General features: G+C 33.5%; 1 protein-coding gene across 2 annotated transcripts; it reads left to right on the top strand.

Moving 5' to 3' along the window:
* Window positions 1-1,881: 1,881 nt before the first annotated feature.
* Window positions 1,882-17,348, top strand: LOC145331510 (uncharacterized). Of its 2 annotated transcripts, none has more exons than XM_080176201.1 (11): window positions 1,882-1,948; window positions 7,180-7,210; window positions 8,232-8,325; window positions 9,134-9,196; window positions 9,674-9,693; window positions 13,847-13,918; window positions 14,248-14,336; window positions 15,066-15,135; window positions 15,521-15,556; window positions 16,486-16,539; window positions 16,885-17,348. In XM_080176201.1, exons 1-11 carry the CDS (start codon window positions 1,897-1,899, stop codon window positions 16,916-16,918), a joined length of 615 nt encoding a protein of 204 aa, XP_080032327.1. In that variant the 5' UTR covers window positions 1,882-1,896; the 3' UTR covers window positions 16,919-17,348. The 2 variants fall into 2 exon arrangements, with proteins under 2 accessions (XP_080032327.1, XP_080032326.1); XM_080176200.1 differs by having other exon boundaries at window positions 15,521-15,559; window positions 16,489-16,539.
* Window positions 17,349-18,590: the final 1,242 nt, after the last annotated feature.

The following is an 18,590-nucleotide window of genomic DNA, read 5'->3' as shown; positions in this document are numbered from 1 at the left end:
GGGAGGGGTAAATTATTGAATGGGGGGATCTTTCTATCATAGATGTAAGGACGTCCAAGCATTTTTTTTGAAATGGGGGGGGGGGGGTAAAATTAGAAATAAAAATGTTAGGGGCACCCAGAAATTTATTTGGAGAGGGGGGTAATCACTCCTTTATATTCTTTACATTCTTTACAGAATAATTTACTTCAAAAAATGAAAGTAATTCTCTATAAATAATTATTACAGCTATTTCACAGAACCATCGAAGTAGTGTTGTATGATTGAGGTATTTCTTTGACACTGCTAAAGTTTTATAGCAAAATAATAGCAAAATCAATTTTATTTTCTTATGAATAAGATTGTATGGATGCCAGATATATTCTAGTTTTAACTATTTCTAAATTAAAATCTGTACCATGGGGTAATGTCCGACTAATTACTATGATTAAAATTATATGTTGATAAGTTTGCATACTACAAGTTTATACCAACCAATCAAAATTGTATAAAGTACTCAAGATTTTTAAGTAAAGAGATAAGAGGTCGCGTTGATTAAGCTTTGGATACCAGTTTAATTCATAGCAAACAAGGATTAGAATATTAGGACATATTTACATTTTTAGGACGTGATTATAGATATACTTCGCTTGCAACACTGTACCTTGTTGTAATAGTAATCAGTAAATCAAAAATCAAACAAATCGGATAATTCTCAGATACAAAAATTTGTTGTCATAAAAGTAAAAAATTAACATTTATAAAATGAACGTACGGACATTATGGTAACGATTATAGAGTTGCTACGCTTTCTAAATCGTACCTAACTACTACAGGAATCGCCATGCAAAGTTTAAAATCGATAGGACAATTCTAACATGCCTAAATTAACGAAAAGCGCTATCCGCTTCGCTTTTCAAAATCCCCAAACTTTAGTTAGTTTTCCTTTATTATTTTCGCTGTTTTGACTAGCACCTCAAGATGATATTTATCCGGGGAAAGAGCAGGCCCCTCCTTTTTAATTCCCCTTTCAGGGCTTTTTAAACTTCAAAAGTTTCCAGGGGTCCAGGGATAGTACAACAAACGAAAAATTTTAACCCCCAGCCACATTTTATTTTATAAATCCTGCTTTAATAATCCATTTCAATTAAGGGGGAAAGAAAGGTCTGTATATTTATTTATCCTATCCATAAATCCCTGCGATTTGCCTTCTTGGGAAGGGTGGGGGCATTTAATCTTTATCAAAGTTAGCTTACTATTAGTATATCCTTGACGTTCAAAGCAATTGGTTGAGTTACTAATAAAAAGCGCAGTTACCCTTTAAACACATTTTGTTTGTAGGTTTTTTTTATGGCAGATGTTTTCTTGTTTTTGATGGATTTAAACTTTTGTCTATCCTTATATAAAAGTAACGTGATGTCTGCGTGTCTGTTCTATAGGATCTCTGTAACCAATGGACCGATATGGTTATCCTTCACAGTGTAGCATCTCATAGGTAATGGAAATGTTTTAAACTATTTTGGGGAAACTGCTCTTCCAACAGATATCGCCCCTAGAAAAAAGGGGTGGTCGAAATTAGCCACCCACCATTTCGAGTGCCCCTGAAGGCCTCTTGGCGTGTAGCCGCTAGTTATGTATAAAGAAGTAAGATTTTTGTTTGTCCGATTTAGATATCCCAAACCACTGAACCGATTGAGTTTTCCATTTTTCTGGAAACTTTACATAGGTTCAAAAATGTTATATTTTTTTATTAAGTAAGTGTATGGTTTTTGACTATTTTAATTTCCTCCCTTACCCATATATTAGTGGTGCAGCCTCTGCTTTAATTAGATCCACTTTCTTTCTATGATTTATTTTTTAACACTAAAATCTTTTTTTTAAGTTTTAAAATTTTTTAGATTTTTTTCAGAATCGAAGATGTTCTTAGTTAAAATGAACTTTGCAGTTATTTCTACCCTTTTAGTTTTAAGTAAGTATTGATAGTATTTTGTTTTCTTTTAGTTTTTGATAGACTGCTGAAATAGTGTTATATAACCACTCAGCTTCTAAAGTACAACTTACTATGTCCGTCTGTATGTCTCCAATGCTCTAGAATGAAATGAAGTTGAAAAATGCGTTTTTATCAGTTTTTATCAACGATAGACTAATGAAGTTTAATTTTTTTTTGTAAATTTGATGATTTTAACTTATCATTTTATTTGCTTTGCTGTTACTTTAATTTCAATTTTAGTAGCTTTGCTTTTGATGATGTTGTCATCCTTGTTTAAATACAGTTATGTTAACTTTATCACTAAAGATCAAACATTTAAAATGACCATATATAAGGATCTAAAGAGATAAGACAATGGCCGATAAATTGATGTAAATCCCCAATGATGATACACAAAATTACCCCTTCTGTAGACTAAAATTAGTCGTTGAAACATTTAAACACTCATCTTAATAAACCGCCCAATCAAAATTCAATAAAACTCCCCAAATTTGTCCATTCAACTAATAAAAAACGTTATTACAAAAGTTTGGGGACTGGTACAATGAGAAGCCAAATACTGGAAAATACAAATAACTAATAATAAATTACAAAACTTTTTTAAATGGGATGGTTGCCACATCCTTTTAGAATGATTCTTTCATAAAAAAAGTTTTAGGGATCTTAAGGGATAAGATCTTCAGGGAATAAACGTTTAATTTCTACATCCCCATTCCCCAATGATGATAAACCTAAATTTACCCTTCTTTATAATAAGGTTATCCTATTATATAAAGTAGTAAGCTTTTTTGTCTGTAGCGAAGGATCTCTTTATTCGCTGAACCGATCGGGTTCTCCTTTACAGGGTAGCTTCTCATAGGTCCTGGGAAGGTTTATAACTATTTTCTTGGGCGATGGGACCCCCAACCCCCCTAAAAATGAAAAATACCCCCCCCCCCAAAAAAAAAAAAATTCTTTTTAAAACTAAAATTAAAATAGTAGGGTGTAATTTAGGTAATTTTTTTTACATTCTTATTTTTAATCTAAAATACGAAAATTTGGTTTTATCAAACCTCTTGGGGCCTAAGCCCCTAGAGGCTAGAGGCGAAGCCGCTAGTTAGTTAAAACCTACCAACCAATCAAAATGTTGAGAATGAGAAAAAATATCTGTAAAACTTTGGTAACCACTATATTTTACAGTCCAATGTCCCTCCCTCCTTCGAAGTAAGATTATAAAAAAATACCCTTTTTAAGAAAAATATGTAACGGAAATATAAAAAATTGTTGCGTTTTAAGTAATTTCTCTTAATGATGAGAATTTGTGGTGAATTATTATCAAGGATAAAACTATGCATATCTGCCAATGTTCTTATTTTACTTATTTCTTTAAAAGTCGCCTTTTTCAGTATTAAATTTACTAAATTACCTACTCTTTGATTACACGACCTTTGTCTGTTAAGGTTTATGCCTATAGTGTTTAATTTCACCTTTTGATTGTCCTAGGCATTCCCCATACTCTTAATGTTGATGCTTTGTGTCTGGTACCATTGTTAACGTCTCTAGTATGACGCCTTGTGGTCAATTCTCAATGGTGGCTCCGGAATAATTCGACATTTTGTCAATTTCACCAATGCCGCGGTTATTGAAATGAAAGATTAGCTTAAACAAGGATGGCAATATCCATAAAAGCGAAGCTCTGAAACGGTAGGACAAAAGGGCATTAACACTTGCATAGTGTCAGAACTGAATAATCAGAATATAAATGTTTAAGAGTGGAAGCAAAATTATAAGTAAATTTGTTGAAAAACTACTTGATGCAGGATAATGTTTAAGGACATACTTACAATTTTAGGACTTGATTATAGAGTTGCTTTACTTACGATATTGTACTTTGTTGTTCCAGGAATCATTATACTAAAAATCAGATCAATCTGATAATTAGATCATATAAAAATTTGTTGTTAAAAAAGTGGAAAAAATCAACATGTTGAAAATGGACGTACGGACATTCTGTTAACTATTATAGAGTTCCTACGATTTCTAAATTGTACCTAACTACTACAAGGATTACCATGCAAAATTTGAAATCGATAGGACAATTATAACGTGCCTAAATTTACGAAAAAAGTTATCCGTCACGGACGTACGGACAGACCGATCCTAATTATAGAAAAAATTCGCTTTTAGAAATAAGTTGCAATTTGTAATAGAAGAAAATAATTGCTCACTTTTGTTTTGGAATGATTTTTCAAATTTTTATCATTTTCTTTTCATCAAATAATTTTTTGGCTATACACTAAAGGGATAAGACAATGGCCGATAAACTTATTTATGTACATCCCCAATGATGATACACAAAAACAACCCTTCTCTAGATTATAATTAGTGCTTGAAACATTAGACACTCAACTAAATGAACCAATCAAAATTTAATAAAATTCCTCAAAGTTGTTGAGCCATTTATTAGAATACGTTATTATAAAACTTTGGGGACTAGTGTAATAAACAGCCCCTTGTCCCCTCACTCCCTGCTATAAAGTATACAATCTAACAAATTCACTCTAACGCCTAGATAATTGAAAATCTAACCAACTAGTTTAATTGTACGTCCTTTATCTGGAGATCCTAGTTGTTTATGATAACAAATTGTGCCTGTTTATGGGCAAAGGCATATCCCCGCTGTTTGTCTTAAAAGAAAAAGCTACAATATTTTTCGTCTCTAGTGTTACGCAGTAAACGATATATTACTTGGATGTTGCCACAGATTTTCATGTACTCTTATAAGCTATTGCTATTATCCCCCCCCCCCATACACCCTTTTACCCAAATCCCTTTCCTCTTACTGTATGAACGAACTGGCTAATAAATGAGGTTCATTTTAGCAAGCTAAATTTACGACAAAATTTCCTCAGTCAATATATCCACGTATATCATAGATCCATTGTCGCAAAAAGGCCAAGACTCTAACTTTACACCCCCCTGAGTCCCTGACATCAAATAGGAACGTTACCCTTTACGCTATAAATGCGTCAGGATTGCGTCAGGATTACAAAGATGAGCAAAGCTGCATATTCTAACAGGGATCTAAAGGGATAGGACAATGGCCGATAAATTGATTTACATCCTTTTCTGTGAATCACATTTTGTGATTGAAACGTTTAGACACTCAATTTAATGTACCAACCAATCAAACTTCAATAATTTTCCCCAAAGTTGTTTAGTCAACGAACAAGAATAGTTATTTCTCGCATCGTATTATAAACAGCTTTCCGCGGATATAGAATGTACAATTATAAGATTAAAACTAGTTTTTTTAGCCCCGAGATGCCGAAGGCACGGGCTAAAAAAACTGGTTTTAATCTTATGATTGTACATTTCTATATTCGTAGAAAGCTGGATATAATATGAAGCTAGACATAGTTTTTTCGTATGGATAAGAACCGGTTCCTATCCACCGGATTCGAATGAATACGAGAAAACATTATTATAAACCTTGAGGACTAGTTTAAGACCAGCACAATGTCCCCTCCCTCCCTGATTAGCTAAATTATCTACAAATTAAAGGATATTTTTAAGAAATGCTTTTAACTTGCATTTTTGACCTTTTGGTTTGAATGCTTTTTCCACTATGGAATAACTTAAACCCCCTAAAAATTTTTAGTAACTTGCAATTTAAATATTTGTATGTCGATATTATGTCTTAACTTGATATTATATCAAACCATAACCTTTAAGCATAAACCAAACTAAACATCAAAAAACTTTATTCTGATACTTCGAAGTAGAAGGGGGGCAGAGGTGGCTATCATGAGAAAAAAAGGATTCTTCCGACCTTTTTTATTGCTTTTGTTTCTAAAATTCCAGAATTAACATGATTTCTGAACTTAAAAGAAACCTTTTAAATATTAATGAAATTTCAAAACTTGCTTTATTGACTTTTAATTTTTTGATTACTTTTTCTTCACTTTATTTTTCAACAGATCATCTTAACTAATAAACATCAAACTTCTTCTTAATAACTGTCCGTCGTCCACTCGTCGTTAATGATTTGATTCGTTAATTATTGAATATTATTTTCCAGCATTGCTGAGAAACCGTTTGATATCCGCTGAACCGATTCTCAGCCATACTGAATACTCATGAATAGCATTGTATTGCAGACAATTTTTGACGAATATTAAATGAAAAAAGAATAAGAATAATACCAGTTTTGTGAGCCCTGACTTTTGGCCCCGATTCAGACAATTTTTTCCCAACATTATAACTTATAAATGTTGCCATTCTCAATAGTTCAATAATTTTTTCTATTAAATTGCACCATGTAGGAGTTTATAATGAAATCTTTATTTGATAAGAAAAGGGTTGAATAAAAACAGATTGATAAAATTTTACTTTCATTTTTAGATTAAAACAAGGATGATAACAGCCATACAAAAAGGCCAATAAAATCAAAAAAAATATTTATGTTCAACTGTTTCTGAGTTAAAGCTATAGCATAGAAAAATATAAAAACTAATCCTAAAAATGCAATTAATTGTTACTTTCCAATGGCTCAAAAGTGCTCTAAAATGGCGAGCTATAAGCCTTGATTTTATAATCATAAGTGCCGAGCACCACTTTTATAGGCCGATCTAGCTTAAAAATTCAGGGAAGCTTTTTAATGGTCAAAACGGAATTCCAATTTTTTTGTTTTGCTCTAGTGGCGTGCACAGGAAAGTTGCAAAAAAAAAACGGTTCGGCATGGCCATAAATGCACAACGGGTATTTAAACCCGTTTTGGGTGGTTTTCTGTCGGCATTAGTTTACTTATAACTATTTGCATTGCCTCTAGGGAAGGGCAGAAAAATTGTATGATACACTCCAAGATTTTTTATAAAGCTTCCTTTCATTTTCAATTCAGACGAGCACTTTTCTAGATCTTTATCTTTAGACAAAAATCCTTACTACTTTATATAATAGGATTATCGGAGATTAGACAATTATTTTATGTCAAACATGCCGCTTACATTAACATTTTTAATTACATTATATAACTAAAGAAAAAATTAATCGGTATTTAGAATTAATGACTAACCAAATTCCTTCTTTTCCATTTAAACAATGCTTTTTGTTTTTAATTTAGACATAAAATTAATTAATTGACTACAAACATTTTTTATGAAAACAAAGCTTTATTTGATGCCTACAGGCACATTGTATGAAAAAAGCTATTGTATAATCTTTTATTTTAGAACAGACCAACAGCCAACTGGTAGGATCCAGGTAAGAAATAGTATAAAGACGTATTAACAATGCTCGGAAGCCGCGACTAAACCTACAATTTAAAATCGTTTGGGTGCTTTGACAAAATTAAACAATTGCTATATTGTGGTCAGGTTTAGACTTCCAGTTGATTTTTTAAATTTTAAAAAGGTTGATTTCCCTGAGGCTTGAAGGCGGCTGCCGAACCCTAGTTTCAAGTATGCAATCAATCAGCATTTCTTTAGCCGTGCGGCTTTTTAAATTTGATCCTATTACGCTAATAAGATATTCTATTTTTCTATTTTGGTTTTAAACTGTTCAACTGTTAAAAAACATACGTGCAGATAAATTTGATTAAATCGTTGAAACCGTAAACAATGATTATTATTTTTATAAATAGCGCAGCAATAATAAAAAAAAAGAATATAACTTTTACCTAGTAATTATTTATATAAAAAACTGATTTGTTATTAAGCTTTTTGAATTTTAAAAATTTTTAAATACAATTATTTGAATCCAGACTACAAGTAGCTTATGTACCTACAAAAGACCACAATATTTATAGTAGCTGCACTATTATCTAATTTTTTTTTATAGAAGCAATAAAATGTCAATTAAAAAAGTCAAAACACCATAAAGTTGACAATTAGGTCCCAATGATAGCAAACACTGTAATTCACTTTGTCAGTCCGTCTGTAAATCCTGAACACTACAGAGAAAATGTAATTTTCTCGGCTGATATTGAAGATAGAAGACTGAAATTTTTAGTGAAGATTAAAATGAGTATGACTCATCTAGTCTATGTTTTGTCCGTCTGTCTGTTAAGCATGCTTCAGAAGACATAAACCACATTCTTTTTGTGATTTAGTTTGAATTTTTGCTTATTTTTCTTCTTTCTATAATAATAATTGAACCTCCGCTCCATAACAAACTTTATCTATTTGTCCATCCTATAGTTATTTTGTGCCTCGCTACTTATGGATATTATCATTCTTGTTTTTAAATGCATCTTTCTTTAAATCTTCTCTTAAACACTTTTTAGAGGAGTAATTATTCTACCCGACGGCATAGTGTACAGAGATGAAGAAACCCTGTCTGCCAGCAGAGTGGCGGCAGACTTTGCCAGGCAGTTCCAGGTATAGTGCATAGTTCCAGGTATAGTGTATAGATCCAGGTTTAGTGCAAAGTTCATGGTATAGTGTATAGTTCCAGGTATAGTTTATGGCTCCAGGTATAGTGTATAGTTCCAGGTATAGTGTATAGTTCAAGGTATAGTGTATAGTTCTAGTTATAGTGTAATTTTCCAGTTATAGTGTATAGTTCCAGATATAGTGTACAGTTCCAGGTATAATGTATAGTTCCAGGTATAGTGTATAGTTCCAGGGATATTATGTAGGTCCAGGTATGTTGTATAGTTCCAGGTATAGTGTATAGAGATGAAGTAACTCTGTCTGCCAGCAGAGTGGCGGCAGACTTGGACAGGCAGTTCCAGGATTCAATGATTAATATGTTCCAGGTAGACATTCATAACTTTGGGAATTTAGCAAATGAGTCCTAAACATTTTTATGTAGTGGTGCTACTCTATAGTTCACTTTGTCTGCTTGTCCTTAAGACGAAATGGGTTTAAAATATGATTTTCTTAGATACTGTTCAAGGTAGGCGGCTGATTTTTTTGTGTAGAGTTCTTACACCAATTAGCTTTAAGTATTTAATTTATTGTGTCCGTCAGCTCAGTCATCTACATAATAAATAATAAAAAATGTAGTAAGAAAGTATAAGCGATTTTTTCTAAATATATAATAATTCCCTTTAAATCTCCGTATTTTTTCTGTATTCCCATCAATGATTTTTAGATTCTCTCGTATGAATGTTGTCATCCTTTTTACTTGTTATTATAATTTTAGCTTTTCTTTTATTGATGTTTTCATCCATGTTTTATTAAGTCCTCCGGAGCCATCCAGTCTGAACAGCTGAGATTTAGAAACAATGTCGTCATCGAACCTCAGGAAATATTTATATTAAGTTTACTACAAGCCATTATATCGGTCGTCATCCAACCACAAGAAATATAATATTAATTTTACTACAAGCCATGCTTCAATATTGACGAAGTTTTTTTGTAGTGCCTATAGAAAATGACGTCATACTGGCCTACCATACGTCAATTAAAATATATACTGGCCTACCATTACTTAATTAAAATGTATACTGGCCTGCCATTGGTAATTTAGTCTGTGTATTGGCCTATCATTGGTAATTGTGTTGTATGACATAATTATCTCTGAACAGCAAAAACTAGTCATGAACCAAATGGACACCTCCCTGATAATTGTGGAACTATTGGTCAAGTGGTTTACAAGATCTAAGCTGACAAGCATAAATACAGACAGACATCTTGTTACTTTAAAATATAAGATATTAGTATTTTTTATCTTTTGTATATTATTCCTATTTAAAATTAATTCAAATATTTGTAAATACAGCAAACAAATTTTCTAACTGGGTGAGTAGTATCTTCACTATGAGCTTAATTACTCAATATTTAGGTATTGTCGTACATCTGTCATAGAAATGATTCGGTGCTTGCTTACATGTGAAGACCGGAGCACCGAAAACCCCCCCCCCCCCCCGCTTAGTTTTGACAAAAATCAAAAATAAGGGGGGGGTAGTTTTTTAACCCCCCGCTTAGTTTTGACAAAAAGCAAAGGCACCATCCCAGTTGAGGAGTGAGATTCTACCCCATACGAAAAAATAAACCCCCCCCCCCCGCCATCTGTCAAAATAAACCCCCCCCCCCCCGGCATCATTTGATTTTGTACCCCATCTTAAATTTTGGTCCCTGTAATTTTCAATGTTTAAAACAAAGCTTGGTGGTAATAAACTATGAGTTATAGGGGTAAAATATTACATATGGGGTAAGTATATAAAATATGGGGAACAAAAATCACACATGGAGGTCCAAAAATTAATATGGGGTCATTTTTTCATGATGGGGTAGCTTCAAGTGCTTATATCTGGAGAACCGTAAGAGATAGAGGCCTAGTTGCTTGACTGTGGTAACTCAGATTTACATAAGAAAGCCATTTATGCACATGGGGGACCAAAACATGATATGGGGTATTTTTTTCATGATGGGGGTAGTTTCAAGTGCTTATATCTTGAGAACCGTAAGAGATAGAGGCCTAGTTGCTTGACTGTGGTAACTCAGATTTACATAAGGAAGCCATTTATGCACATGGGGGACCAAAATATGATATGGGGTATTTTTTTCATGATGGGGGTAGTTTCAAGTGCTTATATCTGGAGAACCGTAAGAGATAGAGGCCTAGTTGCTTGACTGTGGTAACTCAGATTTACATAAGGAAGCCATTTATGCACATGGGTGACCAAAATTTGATATGGGGTATTTTTTTCATGATGGGGGTACTTACAAGTGCTTATATCTGGAGAACCGTAAGAGATAGAGGCCTAGTTGCTTGACTGTGGTAACTCAGATTAAAGTAAGGAAGCCATTTATGCACATGGGGGTACATAAATTAATATGGGGGTCATTTTTCTATGATGGTGGGTAAAAATTGAATATAGGGGCCAATTTTTTATGATGGGGTTGGGGGTTGAAATTAGGTTAGGTTAGGTGAAGTTAGGTTAGGTTAGGTTAGGTTAGATTAAAATGGGTTAGGTTAGGTTAATATGGGTTAGGTTAGGTTAAGATGGGTTAGGTTAGGTTAAAATGGGTTAGGTTAGGTTAAGTTTGTTAGGTTAGGTTAAGATGGGTTAGGTTAGATTAAAATGGGTTAGATTAGGTTTAGTTGGTTCATGTTAGTTTAAAATTGGTTAGGTTAGGTTAGGTTAAGTTAGGTTAGTTTAAGATTGGGTAGCCCTGCAGAGTTAGGGTCTCCTGCACAGGTTAGGTAATATTGAGGAGCCCTGCAAGGTTAGGGCCCCCGGGGGGCCTAACCTTGCAGGGCTCCTCAATATTACCTAACCTAACTTAACCTAATTCCCTCTCCACCATAACAAATGGCCCCTATATTTAATTTTTACCCACCATCATGAAAAAAAACAACCCCATCAAATTTTGGTACCCTATGTTCATGAAGGGATTAGGAAATATTGAGTAGCCTTGCAGAGTTAGGGTCTCCTGCACAGGTTAGGTAATATTGAGGAGCCCTGCAAGGTTAGGGCCCCCGGGGGGCCCTAACCTTGCAGGGCTCCTCAATATTACCTAACCTAACTTAACCTAATTCCCTCTCCACCATAACAAATGGCCCCTATTTTCAATTTTTACCCACCATCATGAAAAAAGAAACCCCCAACAAATTTTAGTACCCTATGTTCATTAATGGCTTCCTTATGTAAATCTGAGTTACCACAGTCAAGCAACTAGGCCTCTATCTCTTACCGTTCTCCAGATATAAGCACTTGAAACTACACCCATCATGAAAAAATACCCCATATCAAATTTTGGTCCCCCATGTACATAAATGGCTTCCTTATGTAAATCTGAGTTACCACAGTCAAGCAACTAGGCCTCTATCTCTTACGGTTCTCCAGATATAAGCACTTGAAATTACCCCCATCATGAAAAAAATACCCCATATCATATTTTGGTCCCCCATGTTCATTAATGGCTTCCTTATGTAAATCTGAGTTACCACAGTCAAGCAACTAGGCCTCTATCTCTTACGGTTCTCCGGATATAAGCACTTGAAACTACCCCATCATGAAAAAAATACCCCATATCATATTTTGGTCCCCCATTTGCATAAATGGCTTCCTTATGTAAATCTGAGTTACCACAGTCAAGCAACTAGGCCTCTATCTCTTACGGTTCTCCAGATATAAGCACTTGAAACTACCCCCATCATGAAAAAAATACCCCATATCATATTTTGGTCCCCCATGTGCATAAATGGCTTCCTTATGTAAATCTGAGTTACCACAGTCAAGCAACTAGGCCTCTATCTCTTACGGTTCTCCAGATATAAGCACTTGAAACTACCCCAATCATGAAAAAAATACCCCATATCATGTTTTGGTCCCCCATTTGCATAAATGGCTTCCTTATGTAAATCTGAGTTACCACAGTCAAGCAACTAGGCCTCTATCTCTTACGGTTCTCCAGATATAAGCACTTGAAACTACCCCCATCATGAAAAAATGACCCCATATTAATTTTTTGACCACCATGTGTGAGTTTTAACCCCTTGCTTCAATTTTAATATCATAGCATTGTTTGCTACCCCATCTGTGTTTTTCAACCAATCATCATGTTTGTTGACATCCAGAAAAATGTATATTATGTAGTTCAATAATCTGCCACTAGATGTTCCTATTTCTAACAAACTATTGTTTTTTTTCTTCAATGGAGCCAAATTTTTATTTTAAAATATTAGGTAAAGTAAAGTATTAGAATATGTTGGTGATTTAGTATAAAAAAAGTCTTAAAAGAGAAATAAAAAAAATAAATAGAGGCATTTTCAAATTTTATTCAAAATATAGGAAAATATATAAGAGTGAAAGGCATAGCTTCACTACAGTGGAGTATGGTAGCTTATGCTACCCTAATATAAATTCTTTCGCGCGAGGCTCACCTCGCAAACCCCTCCAGACTCTCCCCTCCCCCCTACCCAGATTTTATTTCCCCTTCTGCCAATCATTCCCCCATCTGTCAAATCAGACCCCACCTTCCAATCCTGGCCCCATGTTCCTATTTAGACCCCATCCTTCATTTTTGTCCCCAGTTCAATAATTTATCCCTTCTCTGACATTATTTTGTTTCTCTTGGAGAGGTACAAAATATGAAGATGGGGATAAATTAACATAATGGGGACAAAATCATAAGATGGGGTAAAAATTTCATGATGCCGGGGGGGGGGGTTTAATTTGATAGATGGCGGGGGGGGGGGGTTTATTTTTTCAGATGGGGTAGAATCTCACTCCTCAACTGGGAACTTGCCAAAATCAAAACCAAAATTAAAACCTTTTACTGGCCAAAGTCAATAAATAAGGAAATTATGCCCCAAAACATGAATATCCCTGTAATAAGGTTTCCCCTCTGGTATACTGGATTTTCTTGATTTACCTCACTCAACTTTCTGGCGTGTTGTACAGTGAAAAAACTACCCCCCCCTTATTTTTGATTTTCTTCAAAATTAAGGGGGGGGTTAAGTCTTTGCCTTGCTGAGCACTTTTCCTCCTTGCCGTTTTCCAGACATGAAAAAACTACCCCCCCCCTTATTTTTGATTTTTGTCAAAACTAAGCGGGGGGGGGGGGGTTTCGGTGCTCCAGTCTACCACATGTAAGCAAGTACCAATGATTCTATAAACATGCTTTCTTATTAATTGGCTCTAAAACTTTGGGTACTTTTTCAAATCTTGATTGTTTTAAAGAAAGTAGCAATGCCACAACTTTTCCTCCATAGTTTTGTTCTTCAGAAGGGGTAATTTATTTTATTGAAATGATGTATTTATTGTACGCGGGTAAAATAACGATCTACCCCCCCCCCCCCCCCCTCTCCAATTACCCCATCTTATTCCCTTCCTTCTGGATATACTAACATAGCTGACCAATGAATGACAGGGAGTCATAAAAAAATAAATTTATAATTTTTACCCTGTCATAATATCTTTGTATATTTTACATTAATTTTTAGAGTACCTAATGACGCAGATGCCGCAGGTGCTGAACTTTCTGATACTGAAGTCTTTGATTTCGTGGATTCCAGGTAAAATAAAGATTTAGGAATAGTAGAGTAGCTAATCTATAATTCTATATTTCAGTCTGTCTGTTTGCAATACTAAGGATTGGATCTACTGCTATATATAATAATTCATCTAAGCCACAAGCATCTACAAATTTTTTTTGTTAAATAGCTCATTAAATTTAAATCATTATCTAAGAGTTTTGGAAATCCATCTATAAATAATGCAGTCGCTTTGACTTATTTCAACCATAAGGACAGAGTAATGACATACATACATACATGAAATAATAGATGCTACTAATATAGGTTTAAAGGAATATGGCAGGTATTGTTAATCAATTACTTTTTAGATACCTTCAACCCCTGGCTGAAACAAGGTTCAACAAAGGACTCGAGGAATTAGAGGCTGAGAAAATCATTAATGGTGGTTCTACAGCCAGTAAGAACTTTATGTTAGATTGTCTGTCTGTTTGTCTGTCTGTTTGTCTGTATGTTTGTCTGTCTGTTTGTCTGTCTGTTTGTCTGTCTGTTTGTCTGTCTGTTTGTCTGTATGTTTGTCTGTCTGTTTGTCTGTCTGTTTGTCTGTCTGTTTGTCTGTCTGTTTGTCTGTCTGTTTGTCTGTCTGTTTGTCTGTCTGTTTTTCTGTCTGTTTGTCTGTCTGTTTGTCTGTCTGTTTGTCTGTCTGTTTGTCTGTCTGTTTGTCTGTCTGTTTGTCTGTCTGTTTGTCTGTCTGTTTGTCTGTCTGTTTGTCTGTCTGTTTGTCTGTCTGTTTGTCTGTCTGTTTGTCTGTCTGTTTGTCTGTCTGTTTGTATTTCTGTTTGTCTGTTTTTATCTAAATTAATCTTTCTATCTATCCATCACTATGTCTCATTATCAATCTATCATTAATCCAGTTTATATATCTATTTTCATTTTCTCTCTATCTATCTATCATTAAAGTAAAACACTAGAGGGAGAAAGGATTAAATAACTGCATCTCCCCATCGCAACCGTCTTGTGCAACCTTTCTATTGGGTCATTAAAAATTAACCAATCGTGTCGCTTATATTAACACAGCCAAGTAGCAGAAAATAATTTGGAAGTAGACGAAAGAGGTCTTTGAAAAAGGAAGGGAGGTAGTTGTCTGTATACACATCTATACTATAAATCTGTTTATCTATCTATCTAGGTCGTGGTGAAGGATTTAGAATGCCAATAATGAATGTTAATGGTATCCCCTCATCTGCTTTTACTACTAGGAACAAAAGGAGTCTTTCTTAAAGCTAATCCTTTTCTACATTGCATTTGACGGTCAGTCCATCTGTTCTAATTTTGGCTTGTTAGTATTGTTCTATTGTTTTCAAACGTTGCATGATCGGGGATTCATATAATATGTGGAAAGTCTGTTCATTCATTTTAATATTTTTTTTGCTATTTAAGTAACCAAATTTTCATACGTTAAATTCTCGTATTTTTGAAATAAGTCACAAAATGCAGTATAGTTTTTTTATGATACTTTACTGTTAAGGAAACCCAAATTATTTCAAATTTTTGGTATAGGATACTTGTTTTAATAAGGTTTCGCGATTTTTAAAAATAATAAATTATATTAAAAATTATAAAAAGACTTTTTATTTTAAAAAGAACTCAATTTACAAGCTCAATCACACCTGGAGTCGCAAGGAATTCATACTTTTTAATATGAATTTATTAATTTGTTAATAAATAAAAAAAAAGAGATTGTACATTTACAAGGTCAAAACTTTTAAAATACTACACAAAGATGTAAATTAATTCTTAGTTTTAAAAAACCTCTTTGTTTTGTACATTTTTAGTAGCGAAGCTACTCTATAATTTGAAATGTCCGTCTGTCCGTCTGTCCGTATGTCTTAGTTTGGAGGAAACGATTTTCTCGGCTCCTATAAAAGATAAAAGGCTGAAATTTTTTGACAACATTCCCATTATTAAGGAGCACAATTAACTATAAAACATTAATGGCAGTAGGACCACTTTTTAGCAGGTTTTAGGTTATTTTTTCATTTTTCACATTTTTCTCCATATCTTTGGTGTTTATGGTCCGATTTCCAAATTTTTTCAGTTATAGTATCAAAATTAAATTTCCTGTCGCTTAAAGAAAACAACTATGACGGTCATTTTTCACATTTTTCTCCATATCTTTAATGTTTATGGTCCGATTTTTAAAATTTTTGTAGATAAAAATATCAAAATCAAATTTCCCGTTGTTTTGAGCATCCATTTACTTTAACCGTCAGTCTGTTAGTCACAGTACTGAAAAAAAAATATTAAGAAATTTAAAAAAACGTTGAAAAGGTTTCGTGATTTTTTCCTAATATATATGCTTTTGACAACTAATCTTTGAATTCTTATACATATTTTTTTTGCTTCGCTACTTATGGATGTTGTCATCCTTGTTTAACATAAAAGTTTCAAAACTATTAGTAAAATAAATGACTTAGATTTACAAAATATTATTTACTGTTTTCTTTCTGACAAAAATCGACTTTGTTGGCTTAGTTGGCTACTTAATAGAAAAAATAGCGTGCACAGAGTTTTGCAAGGGGGTGAAATGATTAAAAGTATGTGAATGTTAGATTTACAACCCCCAGCCCGCTACTGAACTTTGGCCCCCTGTCAAGACCAAGGTAAAACAAACATGGCAACTTCCATAAAGCGAACCTGAACATAAATGGACAATGAAATATCCTAATATAAAAGTAACAAGATGTTTGTCTGTGTGTGTAGCGAAGGATCTCGCTATTATAGTGAAGCTTTTCACACGCAAAGGAAAGGTCTATAACTATTTTGGGGGAGGATACCGTAGGCCCGTCTACCAAAACTGGTTTTAACTTTATGATCTTCATTTTAATATCCGTGGAAATTGTCTGTATTACGACGCTATACATGTTTTTTCACTATAGCTGAAACAAGTTCCAGCGGATATTAATCGATTTCGAAGCCATACTGGATTAAATATTTGTATATTTCAGGCCCGGACTTGGATTTCCAGCTACCTCACTCTAGAACAAATTTTATATCTATTGTATTTTTGTAAAATTACCCAGAATTAATCAGAGAGAGCGGACAATAATCTTGAAATTTATCTACTCCCCCAAGTATTTGCTGGATTGGAAGATTTATTTATCAGCCATTGTCCTGTCTATGCTTTCCTAGATTTTAGTAATATGCTACTCTAAAACTATTGTATTTTTCTTATGTAAAATTTAGGTTTTGAAATTATTGATTTTTAAATTAATGTAAAATCTAAAAGCGAAATTGTAAAGGATTGCTTTGTTATTTTTCATCCCTCTATGAAAGTTCATAAACCACTGATAAAATGTTTGGGCACGCCACTGTGTAAAACTAAAATGTATTGATTTATGTATCGTAATTTATGATGATTTAATAATATGTACAATAATTAGATCTAGTCAAATAAATTATTGGAAATTGTCTACATATTTTTTTTCATATAATGTGTTCTAAAAGGCTTATTTTGCTAAGTCTGTCTGTCTGAAAATAACTCATGTTTTTATGCATATTTCAATTTACAAATTTTATTCTATAAAGCATTATTTTCCCAAATCCATAGATGTCCAAGGGTATATTTAAACTTTGTAACCCCTCATTTTACCCTTTCCAAATTAAAAAAAATGCATTATAACTTACTTAAAATAAAATGCTTGGAAGTCCATGCTTGCCCAAATCTGTTTATCTCTTTATGAACAGGACTTTTTAATAAAAATTTTTCTCAATCAAGACATATTACAAGCTAACTCTAAATCCTTTATTACTTACATAGAATTATTAAAAATTCTTAAAATAAAGGTGTTCAAAAAACAATTGACATTAAATCGATTTAAGTTTTCATAAGTTTTCCAATAAATAAAGTGAAAAAAATTAAAGGATTTCCTTTAATAGACGTAATAACAAATCACATATATAGAAAACTTAGAATATCATTTATTGGTAAAAAGCAAACATACATATAACTCACATTGTCTAAAGTTGAAATGTTATCCTATTTTATACAATACTAAGGTGTTTTTTGCCTGTAGCGAAGAATCTCGCACACCTCTAACCGATACAGTTCTCCTGAACAGTGAAGCTTCTCATATGTCCTAGGAATGCTTATAGCTATTTTAGGGGAGGGTACCACATCCCTCTGCCCCATTTGCTGTTTCTTTTAAAACTGAAATAAGAAATAGGAGAGGGAGGGTAAATTTAAGCCCCATCATTACAAGTGCCCTTAGAGGTGTCTAGGGGTGTAGCCGCTAGCTAGAGATAAACAGCTAAATTGTATGTAAATATTCCGCTGACCAATGAACATTTTGTCTAAAACTTACCTATCCTTCAGTCTGTCTTTAATGTTACAGCTGACTTATTTGTTTAAGATTGTGCTAACCAATGAGTAACTACATCTGTCAATTATGCAGTCTGTCTGTTTGAATAATGCTATAGGACAGACAGCAAGTTTTTAATTAGAAAATTTGTTTTTCTCGTATTCATTCGAATCCGGTGGATAGGAACCGGTTCTCATCCATACAAAAAAAAACTATGTCTAGCATCGTATTATATCCAGCTTTCTCCGAATATAAAAATGTACAATTATAAGATTAAAACCAGTTTTAATCTCATAATTGTACATTCTATATCCGCGGAAAGCCGTTTATAATAAGATGCGAGAAATAACTAT

This window comes from Acartia tonsa, chromosome 11 (genome assembly GCF_053477335.1).
Source record: "Acartia tonsa isolate MP-2025a chromosome 11, ASM5347733v1, whole genome shotgun sequence".
Classification (NCBI taxonomy): domain Eukaryota; kingdom Metazoa; phylum Arthropoda; class Copepoda; order Calanoida; family Acartiidae; genus Acartia; species Acartia tonsa.
This window is presented reverse-complemented; position numbering and strand designations above follow the sequence as displayed.

Bases quoted from the DNA above. Each gene is read 5' to 3' on its own strand.
- LOC145331510 (XM_080176201.1), top strand. From the start codon at position 1,897: ATGTTCTTAGTTAAAATGAACTTTGCAGTTATTTCTACCCTTTTAGTT. The intron at 15,136-15,520 runs GAACAAAAGGAG...TATTTTAAAAAG, and splicing joins TCATCTGCTTTTACTACTAG to AACTCAATTTACAAGCTCAA. The intron at 16,540-16,884 runs GTAAAACAAACA...TGTATATTTCAG, and splicing joins GGCCCCCTGTCAAGACCAAG to GCCCGGACTTGGATTTCCAG.